This window comes from Lynx rufus, unplaced genomic scaffold (assembly GCF_022079265.1).
Source record: "Lynx rufus isolate CCGP_SWC_20201006 ecotype Redwood Valley unplaced genomic scaffold, mLynRuf1.p SCAF_18, whole genome shotgun sequence".
In the NCBI taxonomy this organism is placed as follows: domain Eukaryota; kingdom Metazoa; phylum Chordata; class Mammalia; order Carnivora; family Felidae; genus Lynx; species Lynx rufus.
The window spans coordinates 38,630,505-38,648,952 of record NW_025814832.1 but is presented as its reverse complement, the minus strand read 5'-3'; the positions used below and the strand labels follow the sequence as shown (position 1 = coordinate 38,648,952).

Here is an 18,448-nt window from a genome sequence, read left to right as displayed (position 1 = left end):
CAGAGACACCAGCAGTGTGGCCGAAGGGCCCTGCGTGACTGGACTGAGGAAGGCGTGAACACCAGCCTGGGGACTTTAGACTTGAACATGAAAGCAAAGTGGCATGACCAGGGCTCTCGTCACGCATCTTTCCTCACAAAGTAGAACGCGGTATGGGCAGGGATTGTCTCTGAGGATTTGAGACCTGTGTCTTGATGCTTTACCCACAGGATGTCCACTTATAACTCAGAGTCATCCTTGCTAAATGGAACAGGAGCAGTTAGGAGGAGGCTGCATCTGTGAGCCCCCCAAAGTAGACTTACCACAACGGCGACCCCCTCGTGCACCATGGAGGGGGAGGCATACAGGCTGGTAGAGTATTTCCCGACATACAGGGTGGGCCTAGGAGACAAACAGACACACACATTCCACAGCCATTTAATTCCTGCATCCCACCAAAGGGGCCTTTCTGGAGAGAAGTATCCCGGCCCCAAATGCCACTCAGAAGAATAACCAGATTAACCCCTAGCGTTCCGAGCGGTGGGGATGTAAAGGCCGAGCTACTGTCCTGGGAACCTGGACTGCAGGCCCCCGCTGTCACTCACTGCCTACAAACAAAGATGTGCACAGGTCACCTAAGCGCAAGCCTGGGTTTCCTCCTCTGCAAATGGCAGGGCCACACTACGGCATGCCCACGATGTCCGCAGAAAGAACCAGGTGCGGTGACCATCCGGGAAGGACCGAATGTTTGCAACCATCGCCAAGCCTCTAAGGTAAGATGGTCCCGGCCACAGCACGCTCCAACAACCAAGCTGCCATTCTCTCTCCAGATTCTCAAGGAGTCTAGAGGTTCTACAGAAGCCCTAAGAGACAGTCAACTGCTCTAATCAGGATGGCTAGAGCCAAGGGATACACGGAAAGTTCCAACCGGGTAAGACTTCCATTCCCCGGGGTGGGTGGGCTTGGGCTTTGGCTGTGGTGTCGGCATGAAGATGCGGGGGTGGTATGGAAACCAATTTGTCAATAAATTTCATATATATAAAAAAAAAAAAAAAAAGATGCGGGGGTGGCACCTCCAGACCCTTCTGGTTTCTGTCAACAGCCACTTTGGGGTTGGTCGTCCACTGAATTCTTGGAACTTCTCTCAACAAATATTTTACGTTTCAAAGGTGTACAACTCAGAGAACACTTTCCAGTCCCCTTTGCTCTTTTCTGCAGCTCTGTAAGGTGGGGACTGGGAGGCAGCGAGTCCAAGGGACCGAGTTTCAGGTTGTTAACAGGCAGGGATGGTGACCACAAGCCTGGGGCGTCTTAGACGTACACACTGTGACACTCTTCCCGATTTTTACAATGTTTCAGTAACAGCAAAAATCCAGAAACCACAGTTAAAAAACAAATACACCTCCCGTGTTCCCGCCAGCTGAGACATATCCAAATTGTACTGTAGCTATATACTGGCAGTGTCTTTCTTATCCCTGCTCATGATTTTAATTTATTTAATGTTCAAAAGTTCTGAAGCATCAAGGGATGCCCCGGTTCTTATACATATTGTGAGCTTTCTGAGTAAGCCCGTCTAGGCTCTTTATACACCCCACGGCTTCAGAGATGTGTGCCTCGAGCCCTGGCACGCTACGCTGCAGCAGGACTGGGACGTCTGGGTCGCAGCTGCCCTCTTCTGCCCCCGAGTTAACCCAGACTCACGTCAGCTTGCTCTTGGCCTCCGTCTCCTTGGGGAACGGGTACTTCCACTTGGTGATGCGGCCCACCTCCCCAGACATGAAGGTCAGATAGCGCAGCGTCTCCACTGCGACGTTGATGTGCATCACCTTCCTCAGACCCTCCCGCTGCCAGACATAAAAGGCCACCACAGGGGAAGCGTAGTTTTGGATCCACAGGACGTCGCCAGATTCACTGTCCACGGTCACCACCAGCCCATCGCCGTTGGACACAAAGTGGGACATCTCTGTACAGATCAAATAAACAAAGCATGCGGTCTCACCCCACTTTGTTCAGCACTCTGTTCAATTAGTGAGAGTAAATATGGAGGAGAAAAGAGCCAGAGGAGGGGCCTATGGTTCTGATATTGTATAGCAATCATTTTGAACCGACCGATCAGGCTGAAAGTCAAAGCTGACCACCGACACTGCCCACGTCTGCCCACAGAGGAGATTTCTGGCAGACTTTCAGGTATCGGTGTTCAGATGGCAAAACCTTTTTTTAGCATCCACTTGAGCTGGGGGAGTGTTTGCGAGAGAAACGGGGTGGGCTGTCGATGTCACAGCTGACGCTTAATTCTGCCTCCCATGGGCTTCTGGTGCGTTCCTTCTGTGACACGGAGGGACTCACCAAAGCGCACCCCTCCCTCCTCTCAGGCTAAACTCCCCACCTGTTTCACTGAGGTTTCCCTCCACACTTCTCACCCCAGCCCCGGCCTTCAACACTGTCAAATTATTTACTAGAAGCCCAGAAGCTGGCGATCGAGAGTGCCTTAAGAGAAAACCCAGCGTCCAGGAGAGATTGCTTCCTCATGGGTCACAAATACCCAGCCAACCTCGCACAGCCGCCAGGGAGCACTTACTGTAGTCCCCGTCGTCCTCCGGCAGTGAGGCCGCGTAGTCAAAGTAGGTGGCATTCCACCGGAGCTCGCGGGTTTTGGTGTCGTACATGGTGATTGTGTACTCTGGAGAACACACACCAGCCTGTTACCTGGAGGGGCCACGGCTCCTGCTGAGGTGCTGCCCGTATCTAAACTACAGTAGGCAAGGGGCACCTGGGTGGCTCAGTCGGTTAACTGCTCGACTCCTGGTTGCAGCTCAGGTCTTGATCTCACGGTTTCCTGAGATCGAGCTCCATGTAGGGCTCCGTGCTGGGTGTAGAGCCTGGTTGGGATTCCCTCTCCCAACCCTCTCTCTCAAAATACATAAATACACTTTAAGATAAATAAATTACTACAGACACATCCTCTCTAAATTGTGTGTAAAATGTCCAGGCCATCCATGTAGAAAGAGAAAGGCCACATAGATGAGAACTGAAGTCCCAGACACGAGTGAACCCGGCCGATGGCATGTGGGGCGGAAATAAGCCAGTCACACTGCACCCTTGAACTCATGACTCACTGAATCAATATCATGGTGTTGTTGGTGTTTTGTTTTCTTGTTTTAATTGCACATCACTTTTTTTTTTTATCATGGTTTTTTTTTTTTTAAACCACCTGTTATGGGGTACTTTGTTATATAGCAATAGATAGCTGATCTTAGAGAAGGGTACCTAGAAGTGGGGTAGGGCCATAACAAAAAAACGAAGCATGTAGCATTGACCGGGACAAGGTGGCAGCTGGAGGCTGGCAGGTCACCGTGGAGACTGGAAGAGCCGTAAGGAAATGCTACCGGAAGCTGCAAAGGGATGGCCCAGGTTACACAGTGGTCACACTATTAGGAAGACCAGTGCTTGCAGTCACTTGGAAAAGTGCAAGAAAGCACCTTGGGAACTTGTGGATCTGGTGGAGGTAACCCGACCCCCCGGGCACCCCAAGTAGTTTCTTGAATATAATGCAGGACAGAGAAGCTGAAGAAGAAACCATTCAGTTTTCAAGTGAATACAGAGAAAATACAGAGGGTTCAGAACCGATGCCCCAGCTGAGCTGGAAAAGATTTTCACTGCAAAAAAAGGCCTCAAGGTCAAGATCAAATCAGGGCAAAAATGTGCATACCTGGCGGAGAGGGACCCGCTACTGAACATCTTTAAAAATAGCACTGCTTCTTCTGGGAACTGCTTGGGAAATGTTTGAGGGAGGGAAACACAGCCAAGGCAGGCAGGGGACAAAAGGGGAAGTCAGTGGAGGCTTTGCAGGCTGCGGTGGTTTGGGCTAATCCCTCAGGCAATGGGGAGCCATTGTGGGGTCTTCTAAAGGGGAACAATGTGGTAAAATCTGCATTTGGAGAAAACAGATCTAGAGACCTTCTAGAGAATGAAGCCCGGGCAAAGGCTACTTCGGGTTCTTTTTTGGAAAGAGGCAGCTTGTAGGTAATAAAAGGTTCCTTCTTACCTGTTCGCCCGAGATACAGCAGAGAGGTTGATGGGCAGAGACTGTCTGCAAAGGCCGATGACAAAGTCTGCTGCTTCTCCCCGGTCAGAAGATCAATAACATACCAAATGTCCTGCTTTTTACCTGAAAGGTCACGAGGACACGCTGTGGTTTATGCTCATCCAATATGAGAAAAAATGTATCTCTGCCAAACGAGCAGGCCAAAACGTTCTCTGTGCCGAGAGGCCTGAAGTTCTTGTGATGTTGGAGACATTTCCATGATGCTCCAAGGGTGACAAGGTAAGTGGTAATGTGGAGATCATAAAACTTCTGGAGCCTCTGGGTCTTATAATAACTTAATAACCTAATGATGGTTTAAAAATTTCTTCAAACCTACTAACCTAATAACTCATAGATTTTATTGCTTGATTAGTGGCCTTAAATATAAAAAAGCCTCGGGGCGGGGGGTGGGGGGGGGGCGCTGGGTGGCTCAATCGGTTAAGCATCCGAGTCTTGATTTTTGGCTCCGGTTCGTGAGATCCGGCTGCGTGCTGACAGCACGGAGCGTGCTTGGGCTTTTCTCTCTCTCCCTCTCTCTCTCTGCTCTTCCCCCGCTCACTCTCCCTCTCAAAATAAATAAACTGAAAAAATATATATGAAAAGCCTGGCCTATAAAGGACAATCCTTTTCCCATAGACTAGGATCTATATATAGAAAGGGACCCAAGGGTTCATCTCCCTGGTAACCATTATTCATAGATCTCCGCATCCCTACTAACGAGCCCGCATGTTAAGAGGATCTACCGTCACTGTTTATATCTCTAATTAGCTGATACCTCTGACCGGGCAGTAGTCGTTGCAACCTGGTGCTAATGAGGCCGAACTTTTCTCAGCCCCTGACGCCAGCCAGCAAGTTATTTGCCAGCCACACACTACACCCTACTCCTCAGTCAGCTGATTAAAAGGTATGAACAGGCAGACAGCACAGCCAAACAACACTCCTGGGGAATCTCAAAGCGTATGCATCTACGATCTACGGAACATACACCAGAACATCATCCCGGTGATAGTGAGTCCGTAGCATGGGCCTCTCATCTGAAAGTCAACGCATTCACCATAATGTGTGCATTTCCGTTTTGTAAGGCATGGCCTTACGTGGTCACTTGTATCTTCCTAACTTATTGGCCGAGGTTCCTCTTTCAAGGGAAACGTGGAAGCAGAGTACAGGGATGTCAGGAAGATCACAGGTCATCAGAATTTGCTAAAGCTACACTTAGTTCTAACAGATGTAATGTATATGCCTAGTCTACATATGTGAAACTTGTCGATGATAACTTTCTGTTCTCAACAACAAAATCTTAATATGAAAAAGATCTGCACGTAGAGTGAAAACATCACCCAACAGCTGTGACCATGAGCCCTTTCCATCTGGCATGGCACCCTTACTTCAAGAACCATTACAGTCTGCATAACTCAGTTACCTCTTTAATGATGGATGGGGCAATTGCCACAATTTTAAATATGTTTAATGAACCACTTAAGAGGGTACCACACGAAGATGATGGAAACACACTATCCTAAATGCATCATAAGGGATGAGCTGCTGGCAAAAGCTAGAAGACTAGACAGAAAACAGGGACACAGATGGTCAGATGGGCCCAGAGCGAGGCCCAGGGGAGAAAGAAAGCCTCTGCTGATCACTTCCTCTGAATTTCAAGGCTTGGGACTTCCTCTTTCTGAAGGTGTGCGAGAAAGCAACAGCTCCAGCGTCCCTGGCAAAAACTTAAAAATCCAGCCTGCACTTAATGCCCAGAAACACACATAAAGCTCCCGAGGCATGAATAGGCAATAAGAACTTTCAGCTCCTCAGAAGGAAAGCTGCTGTATAAATACAGGATATTATTACCACTATGATTTCAAGATAAACACAGCTCTCCTTTGTATTACAAATGCATTTTTATTGACATTTTGGCAGCAACATGGTAAAAGAAAAGAGGCGATCTGATGCTTTCAAAGAGGTGACCCCCACAGGTATGAAGGCAGCTTATCTAGCCAAGCTGTTAAGTGCTGTTTTATCCAATATTCTGATAGCAGGAAATACTAAGAAAGTCCTATAATTAATAGGCAAAACCTGGCTTCCCTTTCTTGGCTCAGAGTCTTGTGTTCACTTTAAATTTCATCCAATTGCTTCTGGGTATGTTGCAATCTTTAAATCACAGGGGTAAGTCAACACAGCAGCTAAAAAGCTTGTTAAATGAGTAACCATATTAATGTGTCAAGTCTGCTCCCAGGTGGGGGGAACCTTTCCTTAATTGGTCAGCTGATCCTGGCGTGAACAAGCACAACCAAGGCAAGAAAGACCTTTCCCAGAAGGGTTGGTGGGGAGTGACCGCACACCTCTCTCTCAGACACACCATTGTCCCAGAACCTGGGACTCGTTTCCAAAGAGATCAAAGTTTCGGTGTTGAAAACAGGAACTCTTACCCATGTAGAGAATTCCATCTGAACTTCGGCATGGGGATGCCTGTACGAGCTCTGGGATGGTAAAGGGAAGTTTCTTTAAAAAAAAAAAAAAAAAAAAAGGAAAGGAAAAAATAAGTTAACCAAGTCTTGTGCAATTATTATAATTTTACTGTAGTCTTTCTGTTACCCAATTCTGCAAAAAAGAGAGAAGCAGTGTTGATGGTAGATGGGAGTTTTCCTGACTGGAAACCCAAGAACAAGGGGGGCCTAGATGCCCTAGTGTTCCATATCCACTGTGGACAAGACTCCAGCCGCCGGGTCCCCTCCAGGAGCCCCTCAGAGTGTCTTGTCCAGAGCACTTCTGGGGAAGACACAAACCTTTGCTGAAAACACTTACACAAATATGGAGAGTGACAGAATCTTTGAAATTTGGGGCGGTCGGTGGGGGGAGGCGGGAGGGGTGGACAGAAAGAATTCTCTTGTCTTGGAAAACTGACCCAGAACCAGCGAGGCTGAGTGGAATGACATGTTTTCAGAGTGTGTGCGAGCCAAGAGATTCATTCTGAAGAGAAGCGACCCCAGCACCCGGCTGAAGCTTGAAGGGAAAGGAGAAGTCAGCATTATGTGGGTGACCCAGGAGCTTGAGGTGGAAAAAGAAGTTCTGATGTTTGCTTCAGAAAATAATTCTCTACTGAAAAACACAGAAAATTAAGCCTTTTTCAGTATTAGAAAGAAATTATGGTAGGCGCCAGGAAAAGAAACTCAAAGGAATCCACATGTTTCAACTGCATTTCATCAGAAAACTGATTCTTCTGAGTCCACACAGCTGACATCTGAGGGGTTCTTCTGGTTAACATTCGTTTCAGTATACTTTATTTTTGGAACATTCTGTGTTCTTGAAACTATTCTATACATATACCTGCTTCTACCACACTGTCATCTTTTTCTCCAAAAAAGAAAAAGATTTCTCTCTAGCTTTAACAAACAGAACTTTAAATAATCAATCGTTTGGATTTTCCCATTATCCCAACACTTAAATGAAGCCTTAGAAAAGGACAAATGCCAAAGAGAGGCTGTCGTGACTGACTGGATTTTTGTCAGGTGTTTTGGAGAATCAGAAAGTCATCGCAAGGCTTCCAGTCTGGAATCCTGTAGCGTCTGCTAAACAGCTCTGCAGGACTCCCTGGCCCAAGGGGGAAACACACCGCTCCCGGAACACAGGAAGGCGTGAAGGGTGGTGGTCAAAGCATCCTTTGGAGGTTAGAGCTCAAGGCCAGTTCCAACACTTGAAGCTTTGGCCTTGGGCACATTCCTTCACTTCTGTGGGTGAGGCTTCCACACGTCTTATATGGGATAACACCTGTATCCCAGAGGGCTGCTGAAATAGGAGACAACTTCTACAGATAGTCCCACACAGGGTCTAGCGAAAAGTGCTTCGGAAACAGGCTCCGGAATGTGGAGAGAGATGCTCGAGGTGAGACACGCACACACCTCTCCACAAGGCTTGCCCTCCTCCCATCTGTTCCAGTCACAGGCATTCATAAAACAGTGTCAGAATATGCCAATCAGAGTTCACAGCCACTTACAGTCTAGACCGCTGCTTCTCGGCCTTAGCGGCACATCAGAGTCACTTGGAGGCTTTTGAAAAAATATTTCCTATCGAAGCAGAACGTACAAACAGCACACTGAGTGCACAGCTCAGCTAAGTTTTGCAAAGTGAACCAGCCCATGTAACCAGCATCCACATGAAGCAGCAAAACATTTCCAGCGCTCTGAAAGCCCTCGCCTTCTCTTCCAATCATCCCCTCCCAGGGCCATCATTATCCTGACTTCAAAACAGCATCGGCTGGTTTTTCCTGTCTCTGGGCTTTACATAAATGAATCATTCAGTGTGTAGCCTTTCTGGTTTATCATCTTTTGTCCAACCTCCTGTTGGTGAGGTTTATCCATGCTCCTGGGTAGTGTCACAGGCCGTCGGTCCTCACTGGTGGAGACCATTGAAGGTGTATCACTATCCCATAATTTATTTATCCTGTCCACTATTGATGCTGTTTGGACAGTTTTCACTTTTTGGTTATTCTGCATCATGCTGCAGGACATCTGGTACCTGCCTTTGGGGAACATAGACACAGACACTTCTGTGGGTACACGCTGACCCAGGAAGGATTAACTGGGTCATAAGGCTTTACAGATTTTGCCAGTTTCCAAACCGGATATACCAAGTTGCACTTTCACCAGCAGCGTCCAAGAGTTCTATGAATCTTTTGTTGGAGTCATATGTGTACTTCAAGTACATTGTGGCCTGCCTCTCTTAATGGTGTCTCTTAACAAAGAAAAATTCTTAATTGTAATATAGTCCAATATATCTATTTGTTTTCCTTTCTCATTAGTGGGGGGGGTGGTGGTTTCTGTTTTGTTTTGTTTATCTCATCCAAGAAATTTTTTCCTACTCTAAGGTCGTGCAGATGTTCCATTACTTTCTTTTTTTTTTCTTAAAGTTTTGTTTTTACGTTTCACACTTAGACATGCAATCTCTCCGGAACGGAGTTCTGTGTGTCTGGTGTGAGGCAAGAGCTCAGCTTCTTTTTCCACGTGGATATCCCAGGTGACTCACCACTTACTGAAAGACCACCCTTCCCCACTGCACTGCAGCCACACCTCTGTCAGGAATCAGGTGCCCGTCTGTGTGGGCCTGTTTCTAAATTCTCTTATCTAGGGAGCTTTTAAAAATTCCTGATGACCTAGATCAATTAAATGGAAGCTTTTGGGATTGGGACCCAGACTCAGTCTTTTTTTGTTTGGTTTAGAGGTCCCAGGTTATTACAATGTGTACCTAAGGTTGAGAACCACTGGTCTAGATTCTCAGATAAAGTTGGGAATGGAACATCACCTGCCCCCCTACCTCGTAAAGGGATGTCTGCTCGGGTGGAGGTGGGCAGGGCTGCAAACTACCCTCCACCCCCAATTTGAAATCACTAGTCGGAGCAAGCCCTGCTGTTAAAGGGAGTATCGTACCCCTCTAGTGTGTTGGCTGGGCCTTGAGAACCTGCTGGTCTAGATCAATGCTGCTGAATTCTGGCTGCCAGTTAAAAGCTCATTTAGGAAGCTGTAAAAAAGATATTGATGCCCAGGTCTCACTGCAGACCTCCTGAATTAGAATCTCCGGGAATTTTTTTTAAGCTCTCAGGTGATCTCGGTGTGCGACAGTTGAGGACCACTGGTCTGGAACCTCTGAAGAACACAAAGAAGTTAAATGCACTCACCGTCAGGCCTTCATTATTCTTGCCCCCAAGTGTATACAGGCTGCCATCATTGGGATCTGGGAGGAAGGCAGGCCTAGAGATTAAGCAATGAGTATCAATAATAAATTACAGCCCAGGGCACAAAACAAAATATCAAAGCCATGCAAAGCCGTGATTGGGAGGAGGGGGAGGATGTGTGCGTATAAGACAATTCTACCCACGGCTCTTTCACTTTTAGCCACAAATAAAATATCCCTATGGTGACAGGCTATGTTTGAGCAGAAAAAAGCAACCTGCAGAAAAAAAAAAAAAAAAAAAAAAAAGCAAAAAACCAACCACAGAAGAGTAAACTGTCGTTTGGTCAAAGCATCCTGGATGGTGATAAATAAGTGAAAAGGACCCAGTAAGTCTGCTTTCCAGTTTCCAAGTCAATTGTGTACAGAACTTTAATAATTAATATTTAATAGCATGGAACAGTACATAAACAGGTAGGACAAATCTACCTTCAGTGTTCAACAAACATTTATTTTTAAACTGGAGGCAATAAAAGCAGACTCTGAAAGCCTGACATCTGACAGGACCTGCCAAGGAGATGGATGGTGTCCAGTACATGGCTCCTCACGAAGCAGATACAACGCGGTCTTTGGTCACGTTAACCTTCTAAAGTCTGCGCTCTGACTAGTCACTCAGAAACCTGTTGCTGAACCTTTTCTGTACTTAGGATGTCCCATCATGTGAGCTCCTGCTGGGGCCATAACACACATGCTGTAGTAGCAGGTCACGGCCATGTTTCCCCTCCATGGTGCGACACAGTGAAGAGGGAGAGATCTAAACCCTCTGGTAGGACTTTGGCAGCTTAAGCTCGAAACTCAACTTGACTTTCATCAGACTTTGTAATATCCCTGCCTCTGCCACCGACCCCAGCAGCTGACCACCCTTTCCTGATCGTAGAACCTGTAAGACTTCCTGTCTCCAGCACTCTCATTATACTTTACATTTATGCACATAATGTACTCCCAACAGCTAGCTTCCTAAACATTAATTGACTAGTTTAGAAAATGAATTAAAGGGAAGTGCTTAAGCAAATCAGAAGACTTACTCTTCCACGTGCGTTGGAACCTGCAGAACCGGATCTGTGCAAAAGAACAACAAAGGCATCGTCAGACATACTCTAAAATATCGGGATTCCGAGAGAGCCCCCCAGGACTCACTCACGAGTGACACCAATAACTTAAATTTACCTACATGAGATAATGTACGTGAAGGCACTTTAGAAAACACACACCCAAAGACACAGACGTAGGCTCTTATGATGGTCTCCGAGGCTGGATAGAGAACAGAGTAGAAGAAAACTGCTGTCAAGAAACATGCACACAGGGGCAGCTGGGTGGCTCAGTTGGTTAAGCACTGGACTCTTGATTTCAGCTTAGGTCATGATCTTGCACAGTCTTGAGATCGAGCCCCACGTCGGACTCCACACTCAGTGTGGAGCCTGTTAGGGATTTCCTCCTCTCTCTCCCTCTCCCTCTGCCCCTCCTCTGCTCCTGCTAGCTCTCTAAACAAACAAACAAACAAACAAACAAACATTAAAAAAAAAGGGGGGGTGGTGCCTGAGTGGCTCAGTTGGTTAAGTCCAATTTCAGCTCAGGTCCTGATCTCATGGTTTGTGATTTCAAGCTCCATGTTGGGCTCTGTGCTGACAGCTCAGAGCCTGGAGCCTGCTTTGGACTCTGGATCTTCCTTTCTCTCTGCCCCTCCCCCATTCACACTCCGTCTTCCTCTCTCTCAAAAATAAACATTAAAAAAATTTTTTTTTTTAAAAGAAATGTGCACATAACTTGGGGGATGGACACTGAAGGAAGAACCAGTCACAACCCACAGTGGACAATGGGTCACACTGTCACTATCTGACATATCAAGGACTTTTAAAACCTAAATGATCACCCTGTCAGATACCTGGCATGGTACTAGGTACTCCCGTTAGGAAAATCAAAACGATGACTTAAGAATAAACTTTCCTGTTGATGAGAATTTTGTTGAATGGTAAATGAATACACCCCTTTGGGGCAGCAACAGGGCAATCTTAGAGCCTCCAAGGGCTTGTTTCCCTTGATTCCCTTTGATCCATTTCTATAAAATCTAGTTTGAAAGCAACACAAAATAGGAGGCACCTGGTGGCTCAGTCAGTTGAGCATCCGGCTCTTGATTTCTGCTCAGTTAAGGACTGGCCACTTGGCAGAAAATCAACGCTTCTAGAAGGCCTTATAAAATTTTTTTTAAAATGTACAAATCTTTATATTATGATGTTCAAGAGAAAAGATAACATTATACATAGAGTATTAATGCAACTGGGGAGAAAATCTTCAATGCACAGAAAAAAACAGAAAGGCAGAAAATGCTAATTGTGAATTATTTTTGTTGGAAGTATACATGACCCCCTCTTTTTTTTTTTTTATTTCCCAAAACTTGTATAACAACAGGCAGTACTTTTTACACTGGAAAAAAAGGGTTTTCCCAAAGTCAATTTTCTATCTGCAGTAGTCAAAAACAGCATTGTCTCTCTCTCTCTCTCTCCTGATTCTCCCAGGCACGAATCAAGAGGACGCTCCTGGTTCCTTGGGGTCAATGGCGGCATGAGAACACAGTGACACGACCAGGGCTAAAGTCCACAGGCATGAGGCAGCTCAGTCGTGAGGGGGTTCCCAGCAACCAAAGCCCCACGGGCTACACAGACCCACCATCCACCACTTCAAAGCTGGGGGTAAGGAGGGCTAATATTGGGACAGGATTTTTGGACACAGGGTTCCGGGCTCCACCGGCTGTGCATGTGGTGACAGACGGCTGCCTGACTCCCCCCGTCACCTGGGACTCTCAGATGAAGAAAACGCTTTCAAGCCTTATCATCTGTTGACTTTGCTTTACAAGCCCAGCTCTGACATGAAAGCATACGGTGTTCACAGTGACAGAAGCCACACAGACCGCACAGAACATGTGGTCTGTGGGCAGCAAACAAACAATTCATTAAACCAAAAAACATTTTAGGAAACAGGAGGAACTTTCAGTTAGTAAGCCTGTGTTTATCGTTCCCATTAATCGCTTCTCGGTACAAACAGACTGATGCAAGAGACAGGAAATACGGACACGCGGCGTTCACCCCACCGAACAAAGTCAAGGTGCAATTACAACCCGCTACTTCTACACAGCCCTGACGCCACACAAGCCAGGGAAAGCAGGAATGCCACATTCCAAAGAAAACACGGCAGTCGGGAGGCATCTTTGTTGTCCATTTCAGCTGCTTCAAGGCGTCACAGACACACACAGAGGAAGAGGAGACACTGCCAGATTCTAGCACTTTCACCAGAAATGAGACACGGAGACTGACAGGATTTCGAGTCCCGTTCACAGGCTTATCTTTGCCGTACGGGCACCGGCTCACTCTCAGGGTCTTGCCTTCAGCTGCGGATTTTCCTGGTTTTCGAGAGGTCGTCCACGGGTCACCTGACACTGAGGCCTCAAGTCCCCAAACGTGTCCTGTACCAGACAGGTTCAGTGTCCAGTGAAGGCACGGGCCCTCGGTGGGAGCTGACCAGTGGGACAGCTACGCGGCTGTTGAGGATCTGAGCTTTCTCTAGGCTTAAGAGGAGAGGAAGGTCGGCTTAGCATTCCCACCCACTCGGTAAAATAAGGTCCCTGGGAGGAACACGCGTGGAGTTGTGGGCAGGTAACAGCACCACCATTAATTACATCAGCTCTGACAGGCGAGCAAGCGCTGCTTGGCTTCTGAGGGACGGCAGTGACCTAGGCCCTAGGGTTTTTGTTTGTCTGTTTCTTGAAGAATCGCTTGAATCTGAGATTTGCTTTAAAATACTACAGAAAAAAAAAAAAAAACCCACATGGGGAGTGGGGAGGGCAGATAAAACAAAAACTGGCCGCCTGCTGGTAACTGTTAAAGACGAATGTGGCACTGGTGGGGAGTCACTTGGCGATTCCTTCTACCTACGCTTGAAATTTCCCATAACGTGAAAGGTTAAAGATAAAAATATTTGGAAAGCCAGCAAAATAAAAGCAAGCGGCGTCATCTGAAAATGTGCAACGAAAGCCCAACGTGAAAAAGTGGCTGTTTTTGTTTAATAACGAGAATGTGTATCAGGCAAGATTCTTGCTTTAAAAAAAAAAAAAAGTAAACAAACAATTCAGCCATGTGAACAGAAACCTGGCCTAACTATAAGGCTATAAACAAACACTGCTCCAGAATAAACCACTCTATCTATATGGAGACTGATAAGGATAAAAGCCATCTCATAAAGCTGTTTTACTTTCAGAAGGAAAAAAAAGCAGGGGGTGGGGGTGGGGGTGGGAGAGGAGGTTACTTCACAAGCATGAAAACAGGTGTTACTCAAGGTAAAGGCAAGGATCTCAGAGGAGGAACTGACTTGGGCAGAAAGTAACCTCCTCACTGCTCCCCAGGGAATGAACACTGGACGGGACCCGATTTCCTACTGGCTCCAGCTCGAGCCCGAAACAGCCCAGTCTTCACACCCAGAGAAACGTGGATGAGGTTATGTGACAACTCATTGCTACTGCTGTGCTAACTGAATCCTTTTTAACCTGGGACAGAAATGGCTCAAAACAGATGTTTACACCCTTCCTTTTGCCCAAGTTCCTAAGGACATTTTTATTTCCAAAAGATGTGAATTTTCGTCGTTCCACGAATACCTCTTTCACCTTCGTTCTCCATTCCGTCCTGTCTGGGACCTCATGCCCTCTCCCTCGGGACTGGGCCACACGTGGACTCGACTCTGCTCCCCTCCTGAGCTACGGGCCTTCGTGGCTCCATCCAGCACCACCAACAGCCCCACCCACCCTTTCTGCTGCTTCTCGACCATTTGGGCAATGCCACGTGCCCAATGCCCCGGACCACGCAGTCGGAGGCAGCCCCTCCACTGCCACTTCCCACTCTGTGGCTCGCCCCGTCCCTCGGGTATCCCGCCCTTCAGCCTCTGTGGCCCTGCACAGCCCGATTTCTGGCCCCCCCCCTTGGCGCCCTCTTTCTCTACTCCCAACAGGGAGGAACATTTCCGGGTGCTCCCCTGAGTTCTCTCAGAGAACACATCCATCTCTGTAACTTCAGCCTACATGGGGAGAGTCCAGGGGCCCCATTTCCTGAGCTCTTCTTTCTGGATCAACTGGACACTTCCACTATTTCCTATCAGAACTCAGCTACCACCTGCCCAAAGTCATGCCCTCCATCTTTTACCTCAGATCAACTTCTACTCTTGATTACCCTATTTTGTTAACGGCCCACTATTCTCTTGGAAGGCAGACAGGCTCCAATGACTCTGTTGACGCTCATTTCTCCCCAATACATCTCATCGGTTGCCAAACTTGAGGGTCTATTTCTATAATAATCATCACTTTGTTTCCCACACCCAATATCCCTCCAACATCATCAAAGCCCCTCCCCTTTCAAGGACTCTAGTCTATGTGGCCTTTGGATTCAGCTGAGTCTATGCTTAAATCCTAGCTCTGCCAGTTACCAGCCGAGTGACCTCAGCAAAATTATCTAATCTCTCTGGGCCTGAATTTCTTCATCAATAAAGGAAAAACCCCAGAGAGATAATAATACCAACCTCATGAGGCATCTCTAGGTGGATTAAATAGGATTAAATGTTTGTCAAGACTTTAAGTCTGTGCCTTGACACAGAGAACAGTGATCCTTTTAAGGACAGAAGTCAGAGTACTCTCTACTCAAAACCTTTGGTGGTCCCCATCTCACTCAAAAAGTCAATGGCCACACGGTGGCCTGCAAATCCTACACAATTCCACTCTCCCACCCTCTAACGCTCTCCCACTATTTCCTCCTTGCTTATTCCAGCCGAGCTGGCCTCCTTGTATTCCTCAAATACCGTCTAGCCTGTCCCTGCCTCAGGGCCTTTGCATTTGCTGCCCCCTCTGCCCACGTCTTTGATTAAATATCACCATCTCAGAGAGGTCTTCCATGACCACCTCTTACCGCCCCTCCCCCCCCCCCACCAAGGATTCCCTACCCCTCTTCCCTACTTGATTTTTCTCCACAACACTTACCACCTCTGAAGTACAGTACATTACTTACTTTGTCTGACTCTGGGGAGCCTGGGTGCCTCAGTTGGTTAAGTGTCCAACTCTTGATTTCCGCTCAGGTCATGATCTCACGAGCTCCGTGTTGGGTTCTGCGCTGACGGTGCAGAGGCTGCCTGGGATTCTCTCTCTCCCTCTCCCCACCTCTAACCTGCTTATGCTCACTTTCTCTCCAAAGTAAATAAACTTAAAAAATAAATAAATGCCTGACTCTAGCTACTATTAACTACATAAGGGCTGGGATTTATCTTTTGTTGTCTGCCATATTCTCAACACCTAAAACAGTGCCTGGCACAGAGGGGTGCTCAATATATTGACTGAACGGAGCAATCACTACATGTTAGTTTCTTTCCTACTTCTATTCGTGCCCAGCCTGGACATCCATTACCAATTACTTTTTTTTTTTTTTAACGTTTATTTATTTTTGAGACAGAGACAGACAGACAGAGTGCGAGCAGGGGAGGGGCAGACAGAGAGAGAGGAAGACACAGAATCTGAAGACGACTCCAGGCTCTGAGCTGTCAGCACAGAGCCCGACGCGGGGCTCAAACTCACAGACCACGAAATCTTGACCTGAGCCGAAGTCGGAAGCTTAACCCCAGGTGCCCCCATCCTTAATTACTTTTAATAATCCAGCAAATATGCTCTACCATCCCTCACCCCAAAATCTACTGTGCAATCCCCTTTCCTCCACTCAGGCTCTGAGTTGTGCTGAAGAAAACACTACAGTCACTCTTGGAAAAACCATTCTACATCTATGGCCCACTGGGCCCCATACTGTAGGAGATACACTTATCTATTTCCTGGTTGGCCTCTTTAAACTTGCACTCCTTGCCTCAAGGCCTCCTTCCCTCCACACCCGATTCTGCCTTCTGTGGCACAGGAGGAATAAGAGGGGACAGAATGAGCTTTCCCAAAATTCCTACCTTTCTCCTCAAGTTTGCCCAATCCCACCCTTCACTTCTCCATACAGAGACAATGCGTCCACCTCCATATTCATAGATACTGCCCAGCCCCCAGGTGGTACCATGTCTCCAAGGACCCACAGGTCCTCCTCTGCCTGGCTAACTCCTTCCCCTCAGCCCACAAACACACTAAACCTCTGGGCTCCCCTTCTCTTTGGCACACGCTCTCCTTTCTCTCCTAAGGCAGCCACTTTAAGTGTACGATTCAACGAGTCTTGAGAAACATACACATCCACATAACCACCCTTACACCCTAGAACATTCCCATCACTCCAAAGCATCTTCTCACGCACCAACTCTCACCCCCACATAACCACTGACAGGTTCGTTGTGTTTGTTCTAAAATTGCACAAACGCAGTTCATACGTTAGGTTCTCTTGGGTGCCTGGCTTCCTTCTCTGCATCATGTTTTTGAGGTTCATCTACATCGTCGCATGTATCATGGTCTGTCCTTTTATATTGCTAAACAGTGTTCCACTGTGTGGATATGCTATAATTTGTTTATCTGCTGAGGGACACTGGGTTATTTCCAGTTTGGGGCTGGAAAATGAGACTAAAGCAGCTATGAACATTTATGGCACAAGTTTTTGCTGGGACCTACGTTTTCATTTCTGTTGGGAAAATACCTGGAATGTGGAGCCATATTGTTTACATGAGACTCGACAAGGAGCTGCCACACGGTGCTTCAAAGGGGTCATGCTATTTTAGGTGCCCACCAGCAGAGGGTAAGTTTCCCTATGGTTTTTTAAATGTCGGTTCCTAGGTCCTTCCCCCAGGAAGCTGATTCTGTGGGTAAGGCCAGGGAATTCGAGTTCTTAACTAGGAAACCATTATCCTGGATCTTATTTCACCTTTTCGCCTTCTGTGTCTTTCTCACCTCACGGCTCTCTGGCCCCTACCCTCGGAGTAAGACCAGAACTGCCCCTGTCCAGTTCCAGTAACCAAATCTAACACTTGCAAATCCTTATTATTAGGTTTCCACATGGCATCTGACGACGTCTTCCCGTGGAATCCATGACTCAGCCCCACTTCGAGCTGCTTACAGTGTATCTCAACCCTGAGGTCACACCCCCCCCCCCCCCGAACCTGATCCTCCTTTACATTCCCAGATTGGCTGGCCAGCCCCACTCCTGCCCTGTCACACAATCCGGAAACACAGAGCTGTCCTCGACTCTCCCCTTAATTCTAACCTGCTCCCATTCAATTAGATGCTGAGTCATGTAAGATTCGACCCAGCACACATTTCTCAAAACCTACGTCCTCCTTTACCACTGCCAAAACTAGGCAGCCATCATCTCACTGGGTCTACCTGGCAGTCTCCTAACCAGCTTCCTGTCTCAGATCTTGGCATCTTGGGCTTTTGGACATGCATCCCACCTACTGTCTGCAAGGGCCTGACGCAGGCAAATCTGTTCACGTCTTTCCTCCACATAAAACCCTACAATGGTTCCTTCCTCCCTCTGCCTACGGAATACCCTCCATCTCTGTGGCTCAAGTCAGAGGTTCCCAAAGTTTCTTGGTTCACCACACCCTTCGTGTGTCAGTAAATTCTTCATAGGGCCTTCGGCAAAAAGAAATGCCTAACAGTTCCATTTATTAAGCAGTTAGTTCCAAATGGCCTGAGTATGTAGGGACTAGCAACTTCAAAGCCACTTGAAA

At 47.2% G+C, this 18,448-nt stretch overlaps 1 protein-coding gene across 1 annotated transcript in view; it reads right to left on the bottom strand.

Annotated features, from left to right (window-relative positions):
• Positions 1 to 18,448, bottom strand: part of ERN1 (endoplasmic reticulum to nucleus signaling 1) — a 79,900-nt gene that overhangs the window by 23,147 nt on the left and 38,305 nt on the right. The window contains exons 3-9 of the mRNA XM_047081618.1: positions 10,807 to 10,840; positions 9,729 to 9,801; positions 6,487 to 6,559; positions 4,025 to 4,147; positions 2,558 to 2,659; positions 1,681 to 1,942; positions 303 to 381 (exon numbers count right to left, since the gene is read on the bottom strand). Of these exons, the coding sequence (XP_046937574.1) occupies positions 303 to 381; positions 1,681 to 1,942; positions 2,558 to 2,659; positions 4,025 to 4,147; positions 6,487 to 6,559; positions 9,729 to 9,801; positions 10,807 to 10,840 (746 nt within the window). The remainder of the gene's footprint in view (positions 1 to 302; positions 382 to 1,680; positions 1,943 to 2,557; positions 2,660 to 4,024; positions 4,148 to 6,486; positions 6,560 to 9,728; positions 9,802 to 10,806; positions 10,841 to 18,448) is intronic.